Source organism: Cucurbitaria berberidis (genome assembly GCF_010015615.1).
Source record: "Cucurbitaria berberidis CBS 394.84 unplaced genomic scaffold K460scaffold_4, whole genome shotgun sequence".
NCBI classification, from domain to species: Eukaryota; Fungi; Ascomycota; class Dothideomycetes; order Pleosporales; family Cucurbitariaceae; genus Cucurbitaria; species Cucurbitaria berberidis.
Window position 1 is genome coordinate 464,775 of NW_024468938.1, and position 16,203 is coordinate 480,977.

At 49.9% G+C, this 16,203-nt stretch overlaps 10 protein-coding genes and 1 non-coding gene across 11 annotated transcripts; 7 read left to right on the top strand and 4 right to left on the bottom strand.

The window, feature by feature from the left end:
- The first annotated feature begins 77 nt into the window (after nt 1–77).
- Nucleotides 78–1,527, top strand: K460DRAFT_367734 (DUF924-domain-containing protein). Its single transcript, XM_040933634.1, has one exon. The coding sequence runs from the start codon at nt 415–417 to the stop codon at nt 1,225–1,227; it is 813 nt and encodes a 270-aa protein (XP_040785356.1). The 5' UTR covers nt 78–414; the 3' UTR covers nt 1,228–1,527.
- Nucleotides 1,528–1,743: 216 nt separating this feature from the next.
- On the bottom strand, nt 1,744–3,222 carry K460DRAFT_407180 (uncharacterized protein; the record flags this gene model as incomplete). Its single annotated transcript, XM_040937041.1, has 2 exons — nt 1,744–3,152; nt 3,198–3,222. The coding sequence occupies 2 exons, from the start codon at nt 3,220–3,222 to the stop codon at nt 1,744–1,746; spliced, it is 1,434 nt and encodes a 477-aa protein (XP_040785357.1).
- Nucleotides 3,223–3,623: 401 nt separating this feature from the next.
- Nucleotides 3,624–3,735, top strand: K460DRAFT_t46. The gene has a single exon. It is a non-coding gene; the product is annotated as a tRNA-Pro (tRNA).
- A 603-nt stretch (nt 3,736–4,338) lies between these two features.
- Nucleotides 4,339–5,367, bottom strand: K460DRAFT_367736 (Co-chaperone Hsc20). The gene has a single exon (XM_040933635.1). The coding sequence runs from the start codon at nt 5,286–5,288 to the stop codon at nt 4,524–4,526; it is 765 nt and encodes a 254-aa protein (XP_040785358.1). The 5' UTR covers nt 5,289–5,367; the 3' UTR covers nt 4,339–4,523.
- A 453-nt stretch (nt 5,368–5,820) lies between these two features.
- K460DRAFT_407182 (cytidine deaminase) lies at nt 5,821–6,485 on the top strand (the record flags this gene model as incomplete). The annotated part of the gene is made up of 2 exons (XM_040937042.1): nt 5,821–5,953; nt 6,040–6,485. 2 exons carry the CDS (start codon nt 5,821–5,823, stop codon nt 6,483–6,485), a joined length of 579 nt encoding a protein of 192 aa, XP_040785359.1.
- Nucleotides 6,486–6,841: 356 nt separating this feature from the next.
- Nucleotides 6,842–8,071, top strand: K460DRAFT_367743 (arsenate resistance ArsH). Its single transcript, XM_040933636.1, has 3 exons — nt 6,842–7,185; nt 7,248–7,446; nt 7,513–8,071. The coding sequence occupies exons 1-3, from the start codon at nt 6,890–6,892 to the stop codon at nt 7,939–7,941; spliced, it is 924 nt and encodes a 307-aa protein (XP_040785360.1). The 5' UTR covers nt 6,842–6,889; the 3' UTR covers nt 7,942–8,071.
- A 260-nt stretch (nt 8,072–8,331) lies between these two features.
- On the top strand, nt 8,332–10,007 carry K460DRAFT_432181 (MFS general substrate transporter; the record flags this gene model as incomplete). Its single annotated transcript, XM_040938350.1, has 3 exons — nt 8,332–8,460; nt 8,580–9,452; nt 9,520–10,007. The coding sequence occupies 3 exons, from the start codon at nt 8,332–8,334 to the stop codon at nt 9,646–9,648; spliced, it is 1,131 nt and encodes a 376-aa protein (XP_040785361.1). The 3' UTR covers nt 9,649–10,007.
- On the bottom strand, nt 9,604–10,984 carry K460DRAFT_387079 (uncharacterized protein). Its single transcript, XM_040935631.1, has 2 exons — nt 10,966–10,984; nt 9,604–10,911 (listed from the first exon to the last, which is right to left on the bottom strand). The coding sequence occupies exons 1-2, from the start codon at nt 10,975–10,977 to the stop codon at nt 10,102–10,104; spliced, it is 822 nt and encodes a 273-aa protein (XP_040785362.1). The 5' UTR covers nt 10,978–10,984; the 3' UTR covers nt 9,604–10,101.
- Nucleotides 10,985–11,099: 115 nt separating this feature from the next.
- On the top strand, nt 11,100–12,513 carry K460DRAFT_314437 (uncharacterized protein). The gene is made up of 3 exons (XM_040930279.1): nt 11,100–11,284; nt 11,341–11,667; nt 11,719–12,513. The coding sequence occupies exons 1-3, from the start codon at nt 11,246–11,248 to the stop codon at nt 12,169–12,171; spliced, it is 819 nt and encodes a 272-aa protein (XP_040785363.1). The 5' UTR covers nt 11,100–11,245; the 3' UTR covers nt 12,172–12,513.
- A 786-nt stretch (nt 12,514–13,299) lies between these two features.
- Nucleotides 13,300–14,619, top strand: K460DRAFT_289421 (uncharacterized protein; the record flags this gene model as incomplete). Its single annotated transcript, XM_040929121.1, has 4 exons — nt 13,300–13,755; nt 13,837–13,886; nt 14,154–14,432; nt 14,475–14,619. The coding sequence occupies 4 exons, from the start codon at nt 13,300–13,302 to the stop codon at nt 14,617–14,619; spliced, it is 930 nt and encodes a 309-aa protein (XP_040785364.1).
- Nucleotides 14,597–16,074, bottom strand: K460DRAFT_396280 (NAD(P)-binding protein). The gene is made up of 3 exons (XM_040936093.1): nt 15,877–16,074; nt 15,681–15,750; nt 14,597–15,593 (listed from the first exon to the last, which is right to left on the bottom strand). Exons 1-3 carry the CDS (start codon nt 15,949–15,951, stop codon nt 14,812–14,814), a joined length of 927 nt encoding a protein of 308 aa, XP_040785365.1. The 5' UTR covers nt 15,952–16,074; the 3' UTR covers nt 14,597–14,811.
- Nucleotides 16,075–16,203: the final 129 nt, after the last annotated feature.

Consider the following 16,203-nt stretch of genomic DNA (forward strand, 5'->3'; position numbering starts at 1 on the left):
GACGGGACAACCCTTACCACCACCGCCGGTAGCGAAGCCTCGCTCTGTCCCGCCTCCTCGTCCTACAGCCAATGCCTACAGAGACGATGTATCGCCATCACTTCGACTACAAATTAAATTTAGGATGTTATTATTTAGCATTCGGACGACGGAAGTTCCCTTGAACGATCAATTAGTCATCGGATACTTATCGGCATCCTACAAGGACCGACGAGCTTCAATTCCTAGCTAACAAGCTAGAACAGCACTATGGCATCGTCCGCCCTGGCACAAATAATGATAGACCATTACCCTCCATAATACCATAGCTACTAAATGCTCACACACCTCACAGCGCGAACGCCCTTGCGCCTCGTCACATCCAGCCTATTCCTCTCGAGCCTCCTCCCGCTTTCCACGCACCATCGACGCGCGATGTCTACCTTCCAGCTCGACCGAACAATCTTCAATCCTGCTTTATACAAGCAAGTAATCGACGTATGGTTCCCTGACATGGATCTGCAGGGCCGCGAGCTTGATACCAAGGTGATGCAGCGTTGGTTCATGGCTGCGCCTGAAGAGCGGCGCGCATTCGACGGGGTGTGTAGAGAGGCGTTTGCGCCTGCGCTGGAGGCCATTGGACCAGAGAACTTCCCGGACGCGAATGCGCAGCCTTTTCTCGATGAGGTGGCAGCCGTTGCGCGGAAGGATCAGGGCGGACAAGGGGAAGACGCGGCGTGGACGGCGCTCAGTCTGACGCTCCTGCTGGATCAGATGCCGAGGAATATATACCGCACTGATGAAGGTTTGCGGAATGTGTTTACGCATTACGACAATATGTCTTTTCAATTTACTCGTGCGCTGCTCGATGGTAGAGCTCCCGTCACACGACTAGATACACACCCGCTGTTCCGCTACTCCGCCGCGCATAGACTGTGGTTTTATATGCCGCTCATGCACTCCGAGGACATAGCTGCCCACCAGCAAGTCGATCACATACTAGACGAGTACAGACGGGAGCTGGAAGGCCTACCAGGATATGCGGAAGGCAATTTGAAAGGCACACAGATGTTTCTCGACGGGCAGAGCAAAGCAGAGGTAATGCATAGGGAGATTCTGGATCGCTTTGGAAGATATCCGCATCGGAATAGGGCGCTAGGGAGACAGAGTACAGAGGAAGAAGAAGCATTCCTTCAGGAAGGTGGCGCGACGTTCGGTGTAGGGCAGGGGAAGAAGGCATCTTCATAGTGGAAGATGGTAAAGAATTGAGTAACAGTATTACATCATATTGAGATTAGGCTTTAGACACGCTTGTGTGAATGTATCTGAATAGAATAGCTCTAGGCTACTTTCCCTCATGGAGCTGGCTTGGAACCTGACAACGCCTCTAGTACCAATATCGCACGCGACCCGTTCGTACGCAGTTGTAATGGAACTTCCTAGGTCCTATAGAGTCGCTTACCTCCGTGCAGAGACGTAGTAATTTACCCCTGAAGGAGTGTGATTGGTGCTATCGTGGCTGCCTGTGGAAGTCTTGCAGCGAAAGCAACATCTGGAATGAATCTTCCATCACATCAGATGCTATTCCAGGACGGGCGGAACAATTGACGATATTTCAAATAGCCCGGAAGACGCTGTAATCTTCATGGCGAATCGTATTGGCCATGAGCACACATCGTCTAGGCAACGAGGGACATGCGGGCAGCAGAAGCGGCTGGCAGCAAGCTTGAAACGTGTTTTCCACTGTTTGCGCTCTGCCATCCATCACTTCTGTGCATCCTCTTCAGCCTTGCGCACTTGCTCCTCGAATTCTCTCAGTACTCGTCCTGTGGCTTCCACATTTTTGGTGAGATACTTTATATCCTGCCTGAGCTGTTGGAGGTGGGGGTCTGCAGCCTCTCCACTTTGCAATTTGAACGTATCGTGATGCGATACGGCCTGCTCAAGGTGGGCTAGTATCTCTTTCTGTCGCGTCCAGACTGTGCGGATTTGGTTGGTGGTGATTTGTGGGCTATGCTGGTCCTCACTGTCAATGAGGATGTCGCTTTGAAGCGGATCGGACAGCGTGGGGGCAGCAGGGGCAGTAGAGCCACTGTGGTCCATCTGGCGAACCTGCTTGCGCGCGTCGGCGATGTGGAAAGCGAGTATTGCCTCGCGGCACATCAGCTGTTGAGCGACGCTGCTGAGGAGTTGGATTTCTCTGCGAAAAAGATCTTTTTCGTCGTCGTCCTCAACTATATCGTAAAACACGCGCTCCTTTTTGGCCAACTGGTACCATACGTATCGCGCTTCGTGGAATGTGTTTTTCTTTAGCTCCTGCAAGTGCTCGAGATAGTGCTCTACGGCTTCCATGTCCCTGGTCTTGAGATCATCTGTGTACGTTCGACTCGCTCCTTCAATGTCAGGCCCAGCTAGCTCTTCTTTCTCAAAATCAACGTTGATGGTCACAATACTCTGGAGCTGCTGTATGGTAGTAGGCTGTGGTCCCGGTGTTCCTTGTTGTGATCGTCTCTGTATCATACCAGACCTAGGTGCTGCATCCCATGCCGTGGGGCTTCTGAGAATATGGAGGACAGGCAAAGTGTAGAGCGTAAGTGCGAAGTTCCCGAAGCGGGAGAGGGATGCCTTCGCCTCTTCATTCTGGTGCAATCGATCGTAATTTGTGCGTCGAGCCATCGTATCTGCTGAATCAAGGACTGTCAGCAGTTGTGAGGGAAATCGGGGCAGCATCCGCTCTCCAACCAACGATCCAAAGGCAGCCCCAACCACCGCTGACCCTATGATGCGTTTCCATCCGAAGACACCGGGCAATGCGCGCGGATTCAAAGCAGTAAAGATTCCAAGACCTGCTCCGCCCAAAGCCGCGTCTTCCTCAGTCCAATGCCTTGTCCTTTCCCACAGTTTTCCCGGTGCTGGTTCGATGCCATCTAACTTGAACACGCCTCTGTTCAGCTCACGTCGTCCGTATAGTTGACAGGCCGTGAATGAGAGGTCTAAGACAGCGACAACCGCGACAGACCGGAGGAAGATGCCTGGACGCGATCGCCCCACGAGCGCAAGGAATCCTGTGATGCCGCCGGCGACAGTGCATGCTTTCCAAGGTAACGATGTGATTTTGCGCTGTGCAGCCAGCGCACCAGGTTGTCGGCGTGCTAGGGCATGCTGACCCTCTCCTGCACTGGATTAGCAAAGCGTGATGCAATTGTAGAGATACGCACCTTCAGGTACGAAAAGTCGCACCATTATAGCCTATATTCCCTTCACCTAATCAAGGGAAGGATGGGAGCTTCGTGGCAGCCATGAAGAGCTGGACTTGCTGTGCGCGATGTAGAGTGTTGGTGGAGCTATCGCGGATTGGAGCTTGCTCGACGCGTTTATGTTCGTCATTCGCTGATGGCACGTCCTCGCAAATGTACAGTTGAGACTTGTATCCCGCAGCACAACTGGAAGCTAAAGCTGATTGTCTTCGTTTTCACATGTCATCACTTTAGGAGGACCCCACTTCGCGTCCATCATTCCTTGTGCGCTTAGGCCCGTCTCAAATCTGCAACGTATCCATTGCCAAATATATATATTTTGCATTTTTCCTCCTCTCCATCAATCTTCAAAGCAGCACGCTTCACAGCATCAAGCTTCTGAAGTCCGGTCCTGTGGTCTAGTGGTATGATTCTCGCTTAGGGGTCGTCACGTGACTTAAAATCATGTGACTCTAAGCACATTTGCGAGAGGCCCCGCGTTCGAGTCGCGGCAGGACCCATTTTTTGCGCTTTCGTCGTCAACAATTGCCTTTTTTGCTGCTGAAGCTATATCGTGGAAATGTCTTATTCGCAGATTTTGGCCTATCTCGAGATTTCGATGATGCAAGCGGTAGCACCACGGTGAGCAGGGAAATGGGTTGACTGTAAGGTACTGTGCGCCTGAAGTCGCCCATCATGAATCTCGCAACACCAAGCCGGACATTTGGAGTCTTGTCTTGGTGTCATTTTCATGGAGATGGCCGTAGTGCTCAAGGGCATATCTGTGACCGAGATGGACTTTTTCGAAAACCATGGGACGCGACAGAAGTTTATTCGTACGAACATGGATAGTTTGTCGCAGTTGGTTGCGGAGCTTGGCCACCATGGAAGGTCGTCAGACAATAAAGCGGTTGGCGGGCTCAAAAATGCTTTCAACGGAACCGCAATCACGTCCGACTGCGTCATCTTTAGTCACTTCTATTACAACGATTGGACTCCAGGAGGGTGGGGTGGGCTTCTGTGGGATCTGTTGTGTGTCTACTGAAGACGACTTCTCTGAATTTGGGGACTAGTACGGTCGCGTCTATACTGTAAGAAGATACCAGCGGGCAGCCCTCTACACGGTGGGGGTGGTAGAGCCTGAAGCGCGTCTTTTTCTGATAACAAGCAACTACTTAAGTGTGATGCTGAAGCTATCCTATTGAGTATTAAAATAGCTCTCATTACGAATCATAATAAATACGGATTCGGATACTAAAACGCCATTAAGAAGGCCATCTGTCATAAAGTTCAACACCTCCCATTCTATCAATGCTGCAACACGACCGGCACACCCTTCTCCCATGAATGTATGCTCTCCCTGATATTGATCCAATATCTCAGCTTCACAGTCTCGCTCTTTGCCGTTTGGAGATCATCCTCCCGGAACGCCTGTTCTAGCACCTTCGTACTTTCCGCTATCCTCTCTTCATTGACAGTCTTCATTTCCACCAAATCCTCCTCTTTCTCCGCTTCCTCAATTTGTTCCCGGGCCTCTAGCACCTCCATCAGGAGTTCAGGGTCCTCCACCTTTGCAGTCTCATCCTCCGCTACCTCAATCCCCCTCAAGCTCAGCACGTACTGTGCCCGCCGCAACGGGTCTTGTAGCGTCTTGTAGGCTTCGTTTATTCGCGAGGAGAGGGCTTCGGCGCGCTTCTTGTTGGCTTGCGGGTGCAGGTCGGGATGTGCGCGCGCTTGGAGTTGTAAGAACTCTTTCTTCAGGGCGTTTAGGTCTATGGTGAAATGTCCTTCTGGAGGAGGGCCCGTCGGTACGGAGTTAGGGAAGAAGGCGTAGTGTGTTTGGGGTTGTGAAGACTGTTGCAGCGGTGATGTTTGCGCGTCAAAGGGGGTTTCTCGAGTATTTGAACCAGCTGATGTTGATTGAAAGCGATGCGCTGGAATTTGGGGTGGTATACGGTGCGCGCAGAGGAGGCATGGTGTTGCGCGATGCTGCGCGCGGAACGGCGAGATGGATGGTTCGGAGGTGAGAGATGCGCGGAGTCTGCGCGCGGATGTTGGGCGGATTGTTCGCATGTTTGACAAATTCGAAATGGCTATGTTTGGACTTGTCTATGCAGTGGCAGGTGTTAAAAGGACGACGCGGTGTTGGGTTTGTTCCGAGAGCGAGTTCGGCGGCGAGGAATTCCGCGGTCGAGCCGCGGCAATTTACGTCACCATCACCGCGCGTCATCGATAAAACGAATAGAAGTGCATACGCCTCAGAGACTACTAATGTTAATTTTGACGAGAAATCTATTAATTGTTATATGATTTTGCAGATAAAACATCTGGAGTGTCACAAAAGAGGCGCATATGTAAGGGCGTTGGGATGGGATATCACTCTCGAAATGATGGACCCATCAAACTCACGTAATTGTGACCAAGCAATCGGCACGCTGACATACTTGAAAACTATAGCTTACAGCTTCAATCTCGAGCTCAGCCAATCTATCGGGAACCTCCGACGCTTGTCTTCAACCTTCCTTTGTAGCCATAGCGGCAAGCCTCGGCTTAGCATCGTCAAAAGCTTCCCACGTTACGACTCTTCTTTCCATCTTCATTCACCATGACTACAACATCTCCAAACTTCAGTCCCGCTGAACCTGTCACTGAGAAAGATGGTTTGATCCACGGCGTTTCCGCACAGGAACTACAAGCCCTGGGCGAGCAATGCTTTGACGCGAAGACAAGGGCATACTGTGAGTAGGCACCACTTCAGGGCGTATTAATCATGGCCGACATAGTTGACTACCAATGAAGAATCCCATGTTAATTCTACTATCAGGCCCATATTCTCTCTTCCGCGTTGGCGCCTCCCTCCTCCTCGAACCCACCTCCTCCACAGCTCCGAATTCAACATCATCCTCCACCTACCCCACCTCACACATCATAACCGGCGGAAACGTTGAAAATGCCTCCTATCCAGTCGGCACATGTGCTGAGCGCGTCGCAATGGGAACCGCAGTCTTAGCTGGACACCGCCTTGGGTCGTTCAAGGCTGTCGGCGTCTCTACGGACATTGTTGATTTCTGCTCGCCGTGTGGTATGTGTCGACAATTCCTGAGAGAGTTCTTAGGACTAGAGACACCGATATTCATGTTCAACAAGGAGGGCAAGTGGATTGTTAGGACCATGGGCGAGTTGCTGCCATTGAGCTTTGGGCCGGACGTGCTGCCGCCGAGGGAGGAGATGAGGAAGACGCAGGAGGAGGATAAGGCAAAGGTTGCGTGAAGCCTAAGCCCTCACACCAATTGCGCGTCCTACCTGATATATATCCCTTATTACAAGAAACTCCTACTAAAGTGGACAAATTATCTAGACGTCTAACTCCTCATATATCTTTGAAGTTAGCTAACGGCGTACTTTAGAGGCAAGTAAGAGTAGGCGCTAATGTAGCGGGCTAATCGGTCTTTTCCGAGTGACGTACTGCTCGCTTCGCAGTGACATTCGACCCTTTCGACACTACATTTAGCGACATATACCATTACAGCTATCAGGGTCGTATCTCCACAGCATTTTTGCCATCTCAGTATATTCCTCCGCGCAACAGATTCATGATTATTTGCCCTTCACTTCGACGAACGGGTATCTGTACTATCGCGAAGTTCAGTCGCTATCAATTATTCTTTCGAACGATGGGTACAGTGACGAACGGGGATTTGAACAACACGGCAGCAGAGCGTGCTCGAACTGAACTCACGACAGACCCGGCATATCGCGGCCTCTCTCTTGCAATTCCGGCCCGCCAAGATGACGCTATCATTCGAAAAAAGTATCGACCCTTCCTGTTAGATGACAATACACACTCAGACCAAGACTGGGTTGGTCGGCTCGAGCTTAGCACAGCATTGGAGATGGTAGATCTCCAAGTCCTGAGGAATGGGGGCACCAGATTGAATGTGCTCGTTTTATATGGCAGCTTGCGAAACCGGTATAAACCCTACTGGTCGTGCGGCAATCTGCATGCGTGTAATTGAAGCTGATGTCGTGCAGGTCTTACTCACGTCTCCTAGCATTTGAGGCTAGTCGAATACTCTTTCGGCTTGGCTGCGACGTCCGCGTGTACGACCCTAGTGGACTGCCTGTAAAGGACGATGTTCAGCACTCACACCCAAAAGTGCAGGAGTTGCGAGATCTTAGTAAGTGGAGCGATGGCCACGTCTGGATAAGTCCTGAGCAACACGGAAACCTTGTAAGTGCCCTTGGATTGTTCCGTACCATATGCTTTCCATTGAGCTAACGAGCTTGTTCTACCTAGACTGCAGTTTTCAAGAACCAGATCGACTGGATACCCCTCTCAACAGGCTCCGTTCGGCCGACTCAAGGACGCACATTAGCGATTGCCCAAGTATCCGGTGGATCCCAATCATTCAATACTGTGAACTCCCTGCGCATTCTTGGACGGTGGATGCGCATGTTTGCTATTCCGAATCAAAGCTCAATACCCATGGCTTATACACAGTTCACAGGCGAGGACGCGAGTGAAGGAGGGAGTAGGCTTATGCCAAGTGGGAACAGAGACAGGCTCGTTGATTGTATGGAGGAATTTGTAAAGTATACGCTGGTAATGCGGCCACACTTTGATCTTTTCGGTGATCGGTACAGCGAGAGAGAGGAGAAGAGGGTGAAGGAGGAAAAGGCGAGGTTGTTAGACCTAAGGAATGGTCCATCTTTGGACGATATGTAAATGAATTAACGAGAGGTTGTATGCTTGATAACGGCCTTGCGCCTACGCCGGCATTTCAATAGGATATCATAGAAATAAGTATATAAAATGTATATAGCATAAATCAAGCATAGAAAGGGGATCTGATGACATGAAACATTAATATCAGATCTCTGCCTTAGCTCACTAACTAAAAACTTTTATGGCGTATGAATGTGCGCGGGGCAAGTGTTCGGAATGCTTACCGCGGGAGTGACATACTGCCGCGAGCAGGTGACATACTGAGCACCCAACCTGTATCTCAGAACCATAAAAGTCCAAGATGACTCACAACTTCCTCTCAGGATCCACTAGTACTCGCATTGTAAAAGCAGGATGGCAATTTCCCTGGCCGACCGATCATCGGCACCAATGAACGAATTCAATAGCATAGGAAACGATGACAACAGAGAAGAATATGTGCTTCCAGACGGTGGTTATGGCTGGGTCTGCGTAGCAGCATGCTTTACGATCAATTGCTTTACCTGGGGCACCGTCTCGGTAGGCATACACTGCAATAAACGCATTAGACAGGTTGTTGTGGTGTCTTCATACTACCTTTGACATCTTTCTACAACTATTACCTCTTTAATCAGCAATTTTACTGACTCGTTACTTAGGCATATGGCATCTATCTCTCACATTATTTGGCCGACGATGTTTTTCCTGAAGCAACGACATGGGATTATGCTTTCATTGGCGGCTTCAACTTCTCGATAGCGATGCTTATAGCGCCCGTTGTTACCATTCTTACTCGGAGGTTTGGGATACACACGACAATGCTTGCTGGATTGGTCTTCCAAATCGGAGGTTTCATTGCAGCTTCATTCGCGACTCGAATATGGCAGCTGCATATCTCTCAAGGCATTCTCATCGGCTGTGGCATTGGATTCCTATACATCCCCAGTCTTCCCATCCTTTCTCAGTGGTTCGTTCGACGCCGTAGTCTAGCCAATGGGATTAGTGCTGCCGGATCTGGCGTTGGCGGTGCTGCCTTCGCGTGGGGCACTGAGGCTATCATTCAACATCTGAATATGAGCTGGGCTTTACGCATCACCGGGATCATCGCACTCGCCGCCAATTTCGCCGCAATCATAGCAATACGGGACCGGAATCATGTCATCCAACCATTTCAGCTTGCATTCGACACTAAACTCCTTCAACGATACGATGTGATATTACTGCTTTCCTGGGTGTTCATTAGCATGCTGGGATATGTTACGCTGCTCTTCTCTCTATCCGACTTTGCCTTATCCATAGGTCTCACTAGAGCCCAAGCTACAGACGTGATCGGGCTGTTGAATGTGGGCACTGCAGTCGGACGACCAATTATTGGCATACTCAGCGACCGATGGAGCCGAATCGACACAGCCGGTGTTTTAACCCTGTTGTGTGGTCTTTCATGTTTTGCTTTCTGGTTGCCTGCTACATCTTTTGGACTCACTGGGTTTTTTGCAATCATTTGCGGGGCTGTCGTTGGGGTTTTCTGGATGGTGCGTTGGGTCACTTAACCCCTCTCCACTATCCATAGTGCATGCGCTAACATTGCCTCTAATACAGACTATAGGTCCGCTCTGTGTCGAAGTTGCGGGGATAAAGAACTTGCAGTCACTACTGTCTCTCTCATGGGCGACAGTTATAATTCCAGCTACGGGTAGGGTTTACCCACTATTCTTATGGACGTTGTAACTAACAATATTGCTTAGTATCTGAAGGCATTGCCTTGAAACTTAGACGGCCTTCTTCCTCGAAGCAGTATCTTTATACCCAAATTTTCGCTGGTATTACGTATGTACTCGCAAGCTTCTTTATCTTCCAACTTCGTAGAGTAAAGAGTCGCCAAACACAAAATCATCCGGCGTAGAGACTCGGACAATGTCTGAGCTATTACAATAGTTATTTTGCATTGTGACGAGTCTTGCTTGCTGCGCGACTTATTCAACCGCCTTTTCATAGCAATAGATGCTTCGAGCTAGGATATGCACCACCGACAGGGTCTCTACTTTGTAGGATGTGCATAGTCTCGCACGAACCAATTTGGGCTCGAAATCTATTTTCGTAATAGTTGGCTCGCACGGCTGATAATGTGGTACTCATCGGGATGAATTCGATGCTCAACAGAACATGCCGTAGCATCCCGCGTCATCCGTGTCCCTCGTCCATAACCTGCAAAACTGTGGAATTTTTGATGTTACAATCTCCTCGGTCACCACACCCAAGCGATGCACGAATTGAGTCCCTATCTCCATCCCCTCGCATTTCGGCGATGATTGTTGCGGCTGTCTCGCATGAGATTTCAAGTCCAGAGCTAACGGAATAAAATGGAACTGATGGCGCAGGAGCGCAGAAGCAGCTGGAAGAGTTCGGACATCCTGGAGGTTCGGTGACAGGGCATACGTAATTGCTGTCAATCGATCCATTATGGCCTTGAAGATCACAACATTGCTCTGCTACTTTGGGTATTGACTGTTCTGTTTGAACGCGTGTACTAGTATCGGTTTCTATTGCTTTCGAATGCCGTGCGGTAGATGGCTTTTGTTGGTGCGGTTCAAACTGTAGATTAACATTCGTAGGCCCATCACCGACGTACTGACTCTGAGCTTGATGCGAGGATTGTGTCGGACTTAAGCTGCGATTCAAATCTCTCTCAGGCATTCCATCTTGTGGGTTTACCAATGAGCCCTGGAGGGTAGGGACATGTACCTCGTCTGACAATCGTAGATAGGAGTCTACTTCTTCCTGCAAGACGCCGTGGAGCGCAAGCAGACTGCGAAGTCGAATGTTATCCTGGGCAACTTTTCGCGCAGCCTGCTGCATATCCTGTGTGGCTATAACGCCCTGCCGCTCAAACTCGTGCACGCGTGTCTGGAGGTCGTTTAGGAGTTCGGCGCGCCGGTTACGGGAACGCCTTTGGTTTTCGCGAATGCGCTTGGATGATGGCGTGTCGCTACTCTAGTACGTGGTCAGTTGTTCATTCGAAGATCAATGTGGGTACTCTTAACGGACCTTTCTCGACATGGTTGAGTGGTGAATGGCGGATGAGCTCACACTGTATATTGACTCGCCGGAGCTAGGTTGGCCGGCCTTGGCACCGCGACCACGGACATGATTACGGCCAACTTCGTCTGTAGCTACACCAACATAAGTTGACACTAAGCGGCCCTTCAGTCTCGACTTCAGACAGGTTCATATTAACTTTTTCAAGTCTTAGACCAAGGAAGCGACTCACAGCACCGCACCGACTTCAGGCAGCATCCTTCGAGCAGTCATCCCCAGGATTTTAAAGATGACAAGCAGTACTAACGGATCAACCTCAAAAGGAAAGGTACGGTCCATCCCATCTTCCCAAGTTCTGACTTGGGTACTGAACTTGAAGAATAGACTACAGATCCTGAGCGCATTCGTAACAACCAGCGACGTTGTCGCGCGCGCCAGAAAGAATACATCGCAAGCCTCGAGGATAAGATCCGTCAATACGAAAACGGCAATATGGAATCTGCAACCGATCAAAAGCTAGAGCAGCTAGAAACAGAAAACAAGTCGCTCAAACGACTCTTACAGTCTCTGGGGTTGCGCGATGACTTTCTCAAAGTTTACAATAATGCGGCCCACATCGCTCCAAATATTTCGCGGGTTCTACTAGATAACGAAAGTGGTTCCCAAGTCAAACTCTGCTCGCCTCATTTCCTGTCTATGAATAGTCTACAGGTGTGTAATTCTCATGATGTCCGGATCTTGCTCATTCCTAACCTCTACAAGCCGCACTTGACACAAATCATGAGCCACGAAGAACAAGCACAATGTACACCTGGATCATTAGGTCCAGATGTCATAGCTTCAACTCAGATGTCTCGAGATTCGCTCCAACTCGCTTCACCTCTCTCATGGGAGCTTCCCACCTTTCCTACTGCTTCAACTTCTGCCTCGGAGTTGCTGCAGACGGATGTCCATGCTGAAGGCGTTGGTCAGTTGACTATGGATTCTTTGATGATACAAGCATTTAGTAGTGCAGTACCCGCAGAAAATGTATCAGACACGACGACTCTCTGCTCCTGGGCCTTTTCGCTTGTTCTTAAGAATAACTTGAAAGGTTATAGCGCCGCAGACTTGGATCTCAAGCTTCGCGCAGGATACAGGCATGGTGCCACACCAACTGAGGGTTGCCGCATCGATAACAAAATATTACTCACTGTCCTTGCGGAAGTCTCGTAGAACTCGACCCAGTAATTCCGGTACGCTGGTGATGAATCATAGTGATATTCTGTAAGTTGGTCTAGCGTGTTCACTCGCCAGGCAGATTGTGCAATTGATGGCTGATGGCGATTTTATTTGGAGAGCTTGGGATTTCATTGCATAATGTATTGGATAAGTGCACATATTCTGCACTTTCCGTTCCAACACCATTTCTAACACAAAGCTACAAGCCTCATCTAATCTTTGCATGATACCGTTAGGAATTGGTAAATTAGGGGTACGGCGCCGACGATGTGATGGCAGCCTTTCCACCCTACAAGACTTCTACAAGCCGTGCTTCTCTCGACGGGGGCAATTTCTCGGGAACCAGGGACAGATATTCAGTCATGTTACCTTACCTTCCCCTCATACCTACTTTCTACTCTTGGTCTTACCGTACCACGCCTCATCTTCTTGTCGCTTTCTGGCTTCTTCGTCTTGTTTAATATGATCCTGCTTCTGCTTCTGCTCTTTTCGAGCCGCAGCATCTGCTTCGCCTTCGCAGCTTTTACACTTACCATTGGCGTAGTAGTCTATCTGGTGTTTTTCACACCTAGCTAAGTGCTTGCGACAATATCCGGTTTTGCCACACCAACAATGATGGGTTACCTTTGCGCCGAGTTTGCGAGCCATTTTCTAAACTAGTCTTTGAGGTAAGTTAGCTCGTTAGGTCGTTGTATTGTGGTCTTAATGACGATAATGGAACGCTGTATGATGAAATTGGAATGTAAGTTTGAGGGGGAGATATAGAGTCAAGCTATGTGCTCTTGCATTTGTTGGCAAATGCAGAGTATGTTAAGAGACAATGCTATTTTGGTACCTTTTCATCCTACAGTGAGGAAGTATGAACAAGGTATCAAAGGAAAGGAGCTATCCTTGACTCTACGCAGTAGCGTAGGAGACAATGAACAACGGGGCTCTAAGGGTGGCATATCCGACCTGGTAAGCCACAATGTATTCTTTGTCCCCTAGGTCAAACTTTGTGTTAGAATTTGTAGCTAACATATAGGAAGCCTTCCACATCTTGGAATAGCATTATAATCTTCCCGCTCTCACCCAATCTATTTCCAACTCAACCCAAACATGTCCAGCATATTCATAGAGCATATGGACCGGTTCATCAACAACCATGATACTATAGATGATGCTGCATCGATCGCTGTGTCCGAAATATCCACCACTTCGACCGAGATGTTCGAACATGAACCTTTCGAAACCCTCCAAACGAAAGTCATCGAGCTGAGCAAAAAGATGTGGCCGCGCCTAGCAACGGACGCCTTCCGGGTCACACGTATGGAGGGAGGCTCCTACAACCGCGTTCTTGGAATCCAAGTTGACTCCTCGAAGAAGCAGATGTCGTGGATTCTACGCCATGCTCAGAAACTAGCTCAGAAGGTTTGCCCAAGCTCAGGCCGCAACTCTCAGCTCCATGAGTTTGTGATTCGTATACCACGGTACGAGCATGCATGGGTTGAACAAGAAGTTGCTATACTATCTTTTCTCGCTGGCACAAAAGTCCCCGTGCCGAAGATAAAGTTCTTGAGTCTTTCTAGCGATAATCCGGTTGGAAGTCGATTCACAATTCAGCCTCGCCTGCCCGGTAAGTCAGCCGAAGAGGTGTATTTGGATTTGAATACCCAGCAGCGCATCGCTTTCGCGCGGGAGCTTGGTTCCGCCCTAGCGGAGATGGGAAAGTTGCGGTCATCATGCCCTGGCACTCTTGATCCAGACAGTATTCCAAACAGTGCTTCACCCGCCCAAGTCCTGCGCTTGCAATGCCCACCACGAAACGCCTTCCGACCCGGCTCAGGAGAGGCATTCACATACTCCGCTCCACAAAGCGTGTACGACTTCCTCACGTCTCAGTTTGCTCGTCAGCGCGAATACGACCTCTCGCTCCACCGCGAACACACTAATCCGTGGAAATCTTTCACTCCCATCATCGAGGAGCTGCACCGAAGGGGAATCTTCAAAGATGTCACATACTCCCTAGCGCACATGGACTTTGAGCCGCGCAACATCCTCATCGACATCACCTCGCCTGGCACTGCACACCTCTCCGCGATTCTAGACTGGGACGAAGCTGTCTTCGCCCCCTCATTCGTGAACTGCCGTCCACCATCTTGGCTATGGGATTTTGAAGGAGATGAGGACTTGGATGAGGCGCTGGCCAACGTGGCGCCAACTGATTCTGATCTTCAGGCGGTCAAGACCGCGTTTGAGGACGCTGTTGGGCCGGAGTATTTGAGGTACGCATATTCGACAGAGTATCGTATCGCGAGGAACATCTGTCGTCTTGCTATAACTGGATTTCATTCAAACGATGATTATGAAATGGCGGAGAAGGTGATCGAGGAGTGGAATGAGATGGAACCTGAGCATAAGGTTCGGGGCTTGTTTGATGGCGAGGATGATGATGACAATTGAGGTGCTACGCATACTCAGCCAAACTTCTAGAATAAAAGGAAGTGACAGCAAAATTGTGAGACGGTGATAGGAGCCTTGTCAATGCGTGATCAGAGAGAAGAGGGGTAGAATATCTCAAAGCCGTACGAGGCTCAACCTCTGTTTTTTGTTAACAGATTATCAGAGTACTTCCCACTACACAAATATCACATTCTACACGGGCACAGTCAAAGGATTCATGACCCCCGCCCCACCATCAACCCTCAGCTCTGCCCCCGTGATATAACTACTGAAGCCGCTCGCCAAAAACCCAGCAACCCTCCCTACTTCTTCTGGCCTACCAGCCCTCTCCAGCCCAATCGTCCTCTTCTGAGTCTCCCCACCCTGCAACGAGGCGGGCGGAAACTGTCCCTGCGCCATCTCCTTCACACCGCTATCCCTCAAATCGACTCCAACGTCAATCTGGCCGGCAGTGATGGCGTTGATGCGAACACCAGTGCCCTTGAGAACTAGCACACCAGAGCGCACGACGCCCAGAGCCGCGTGAGAAGCCATGGTAAAGGCAGGGGCCCAGCAACCACCATACGTCCCTGCAACAGACGTGATGACTATGATGCTACCGTAGGGTGCGTCTTTAGGTGCAGCGTTGGGATAGCTGCCTTTAGGCGCGGTTTTCTGCATTGCTGCAGGCGCGTACTTCAGGGCAAAGAAAGCAGGCATGGCGTTTGTCTCAAAGGCTGCGTACAGGTCTTTCGTGCCTGTCGTGGTGATTGATGGTGGACCGAGGAGCCCAGTGCTGGAAGTCCATACGTCGAGGCGGCCCCAGGAGTTCAGTACATCGTCGATTAGACCTAGAGTGTCTTCTTCTGAGTTGATCTTGTAGGGGTACCCGATGACTTTGGTGTTAGGGTATTGTGCGTTGATAGTTTCAGCAAGTTCGGCGTATGGGTCATTCGGGTTCGAGGAGCATGCGTATATGCATGCCGCGCCGTGGGCTAAATTCTGGTTAGTTTCGGTAGGTTTGATGAGACTGCTGCTTCGTGACTTGGAAGACATTGAACTTGCCTAGGACGTAGACTCACCAGCAAGCTCAGCAACAATTGCTCTTCCAACAGGTTGGGTCGCGCCTGTCACCACACAGACAAATCCATACTACACCAGACAAAAATGTCAGTCCAGTACTACGTGTGGGGCGATTACGATATTGCGAGTTCATGGGAGGTAACGCGTCCAGTCCTTTTAGGTCCACAAGATCTGCAAAGCTGGAATGCGACCTACTAGTTTGCCATCGGCTCTATATGGGGAGAAGTGCTCCGAGTTTACAGTGTTTGCGTGTCCGTTCGCTGCAGTCATTGTGCCTGGTGTTGAAGGTTGAATTTTGGTGAGTCAATCTTCAGATCGAGTCAGGGCAGTCAACGCGATGAATAGTAGTGAAGCATCTTTTTTTTTGACAAGAGAAACATTATGTCAGTGTACATATCCACGGGGCGCGGAGATGCGTAAACGTCATGCAACCGTTGGTTGATGGAGCTCTTATCGGGAGCTTATCTGAGTTGTAGGCGGCTGCGGGGGAGTGATCGCTTCCGCGGCGCAGGAGACCTCGCA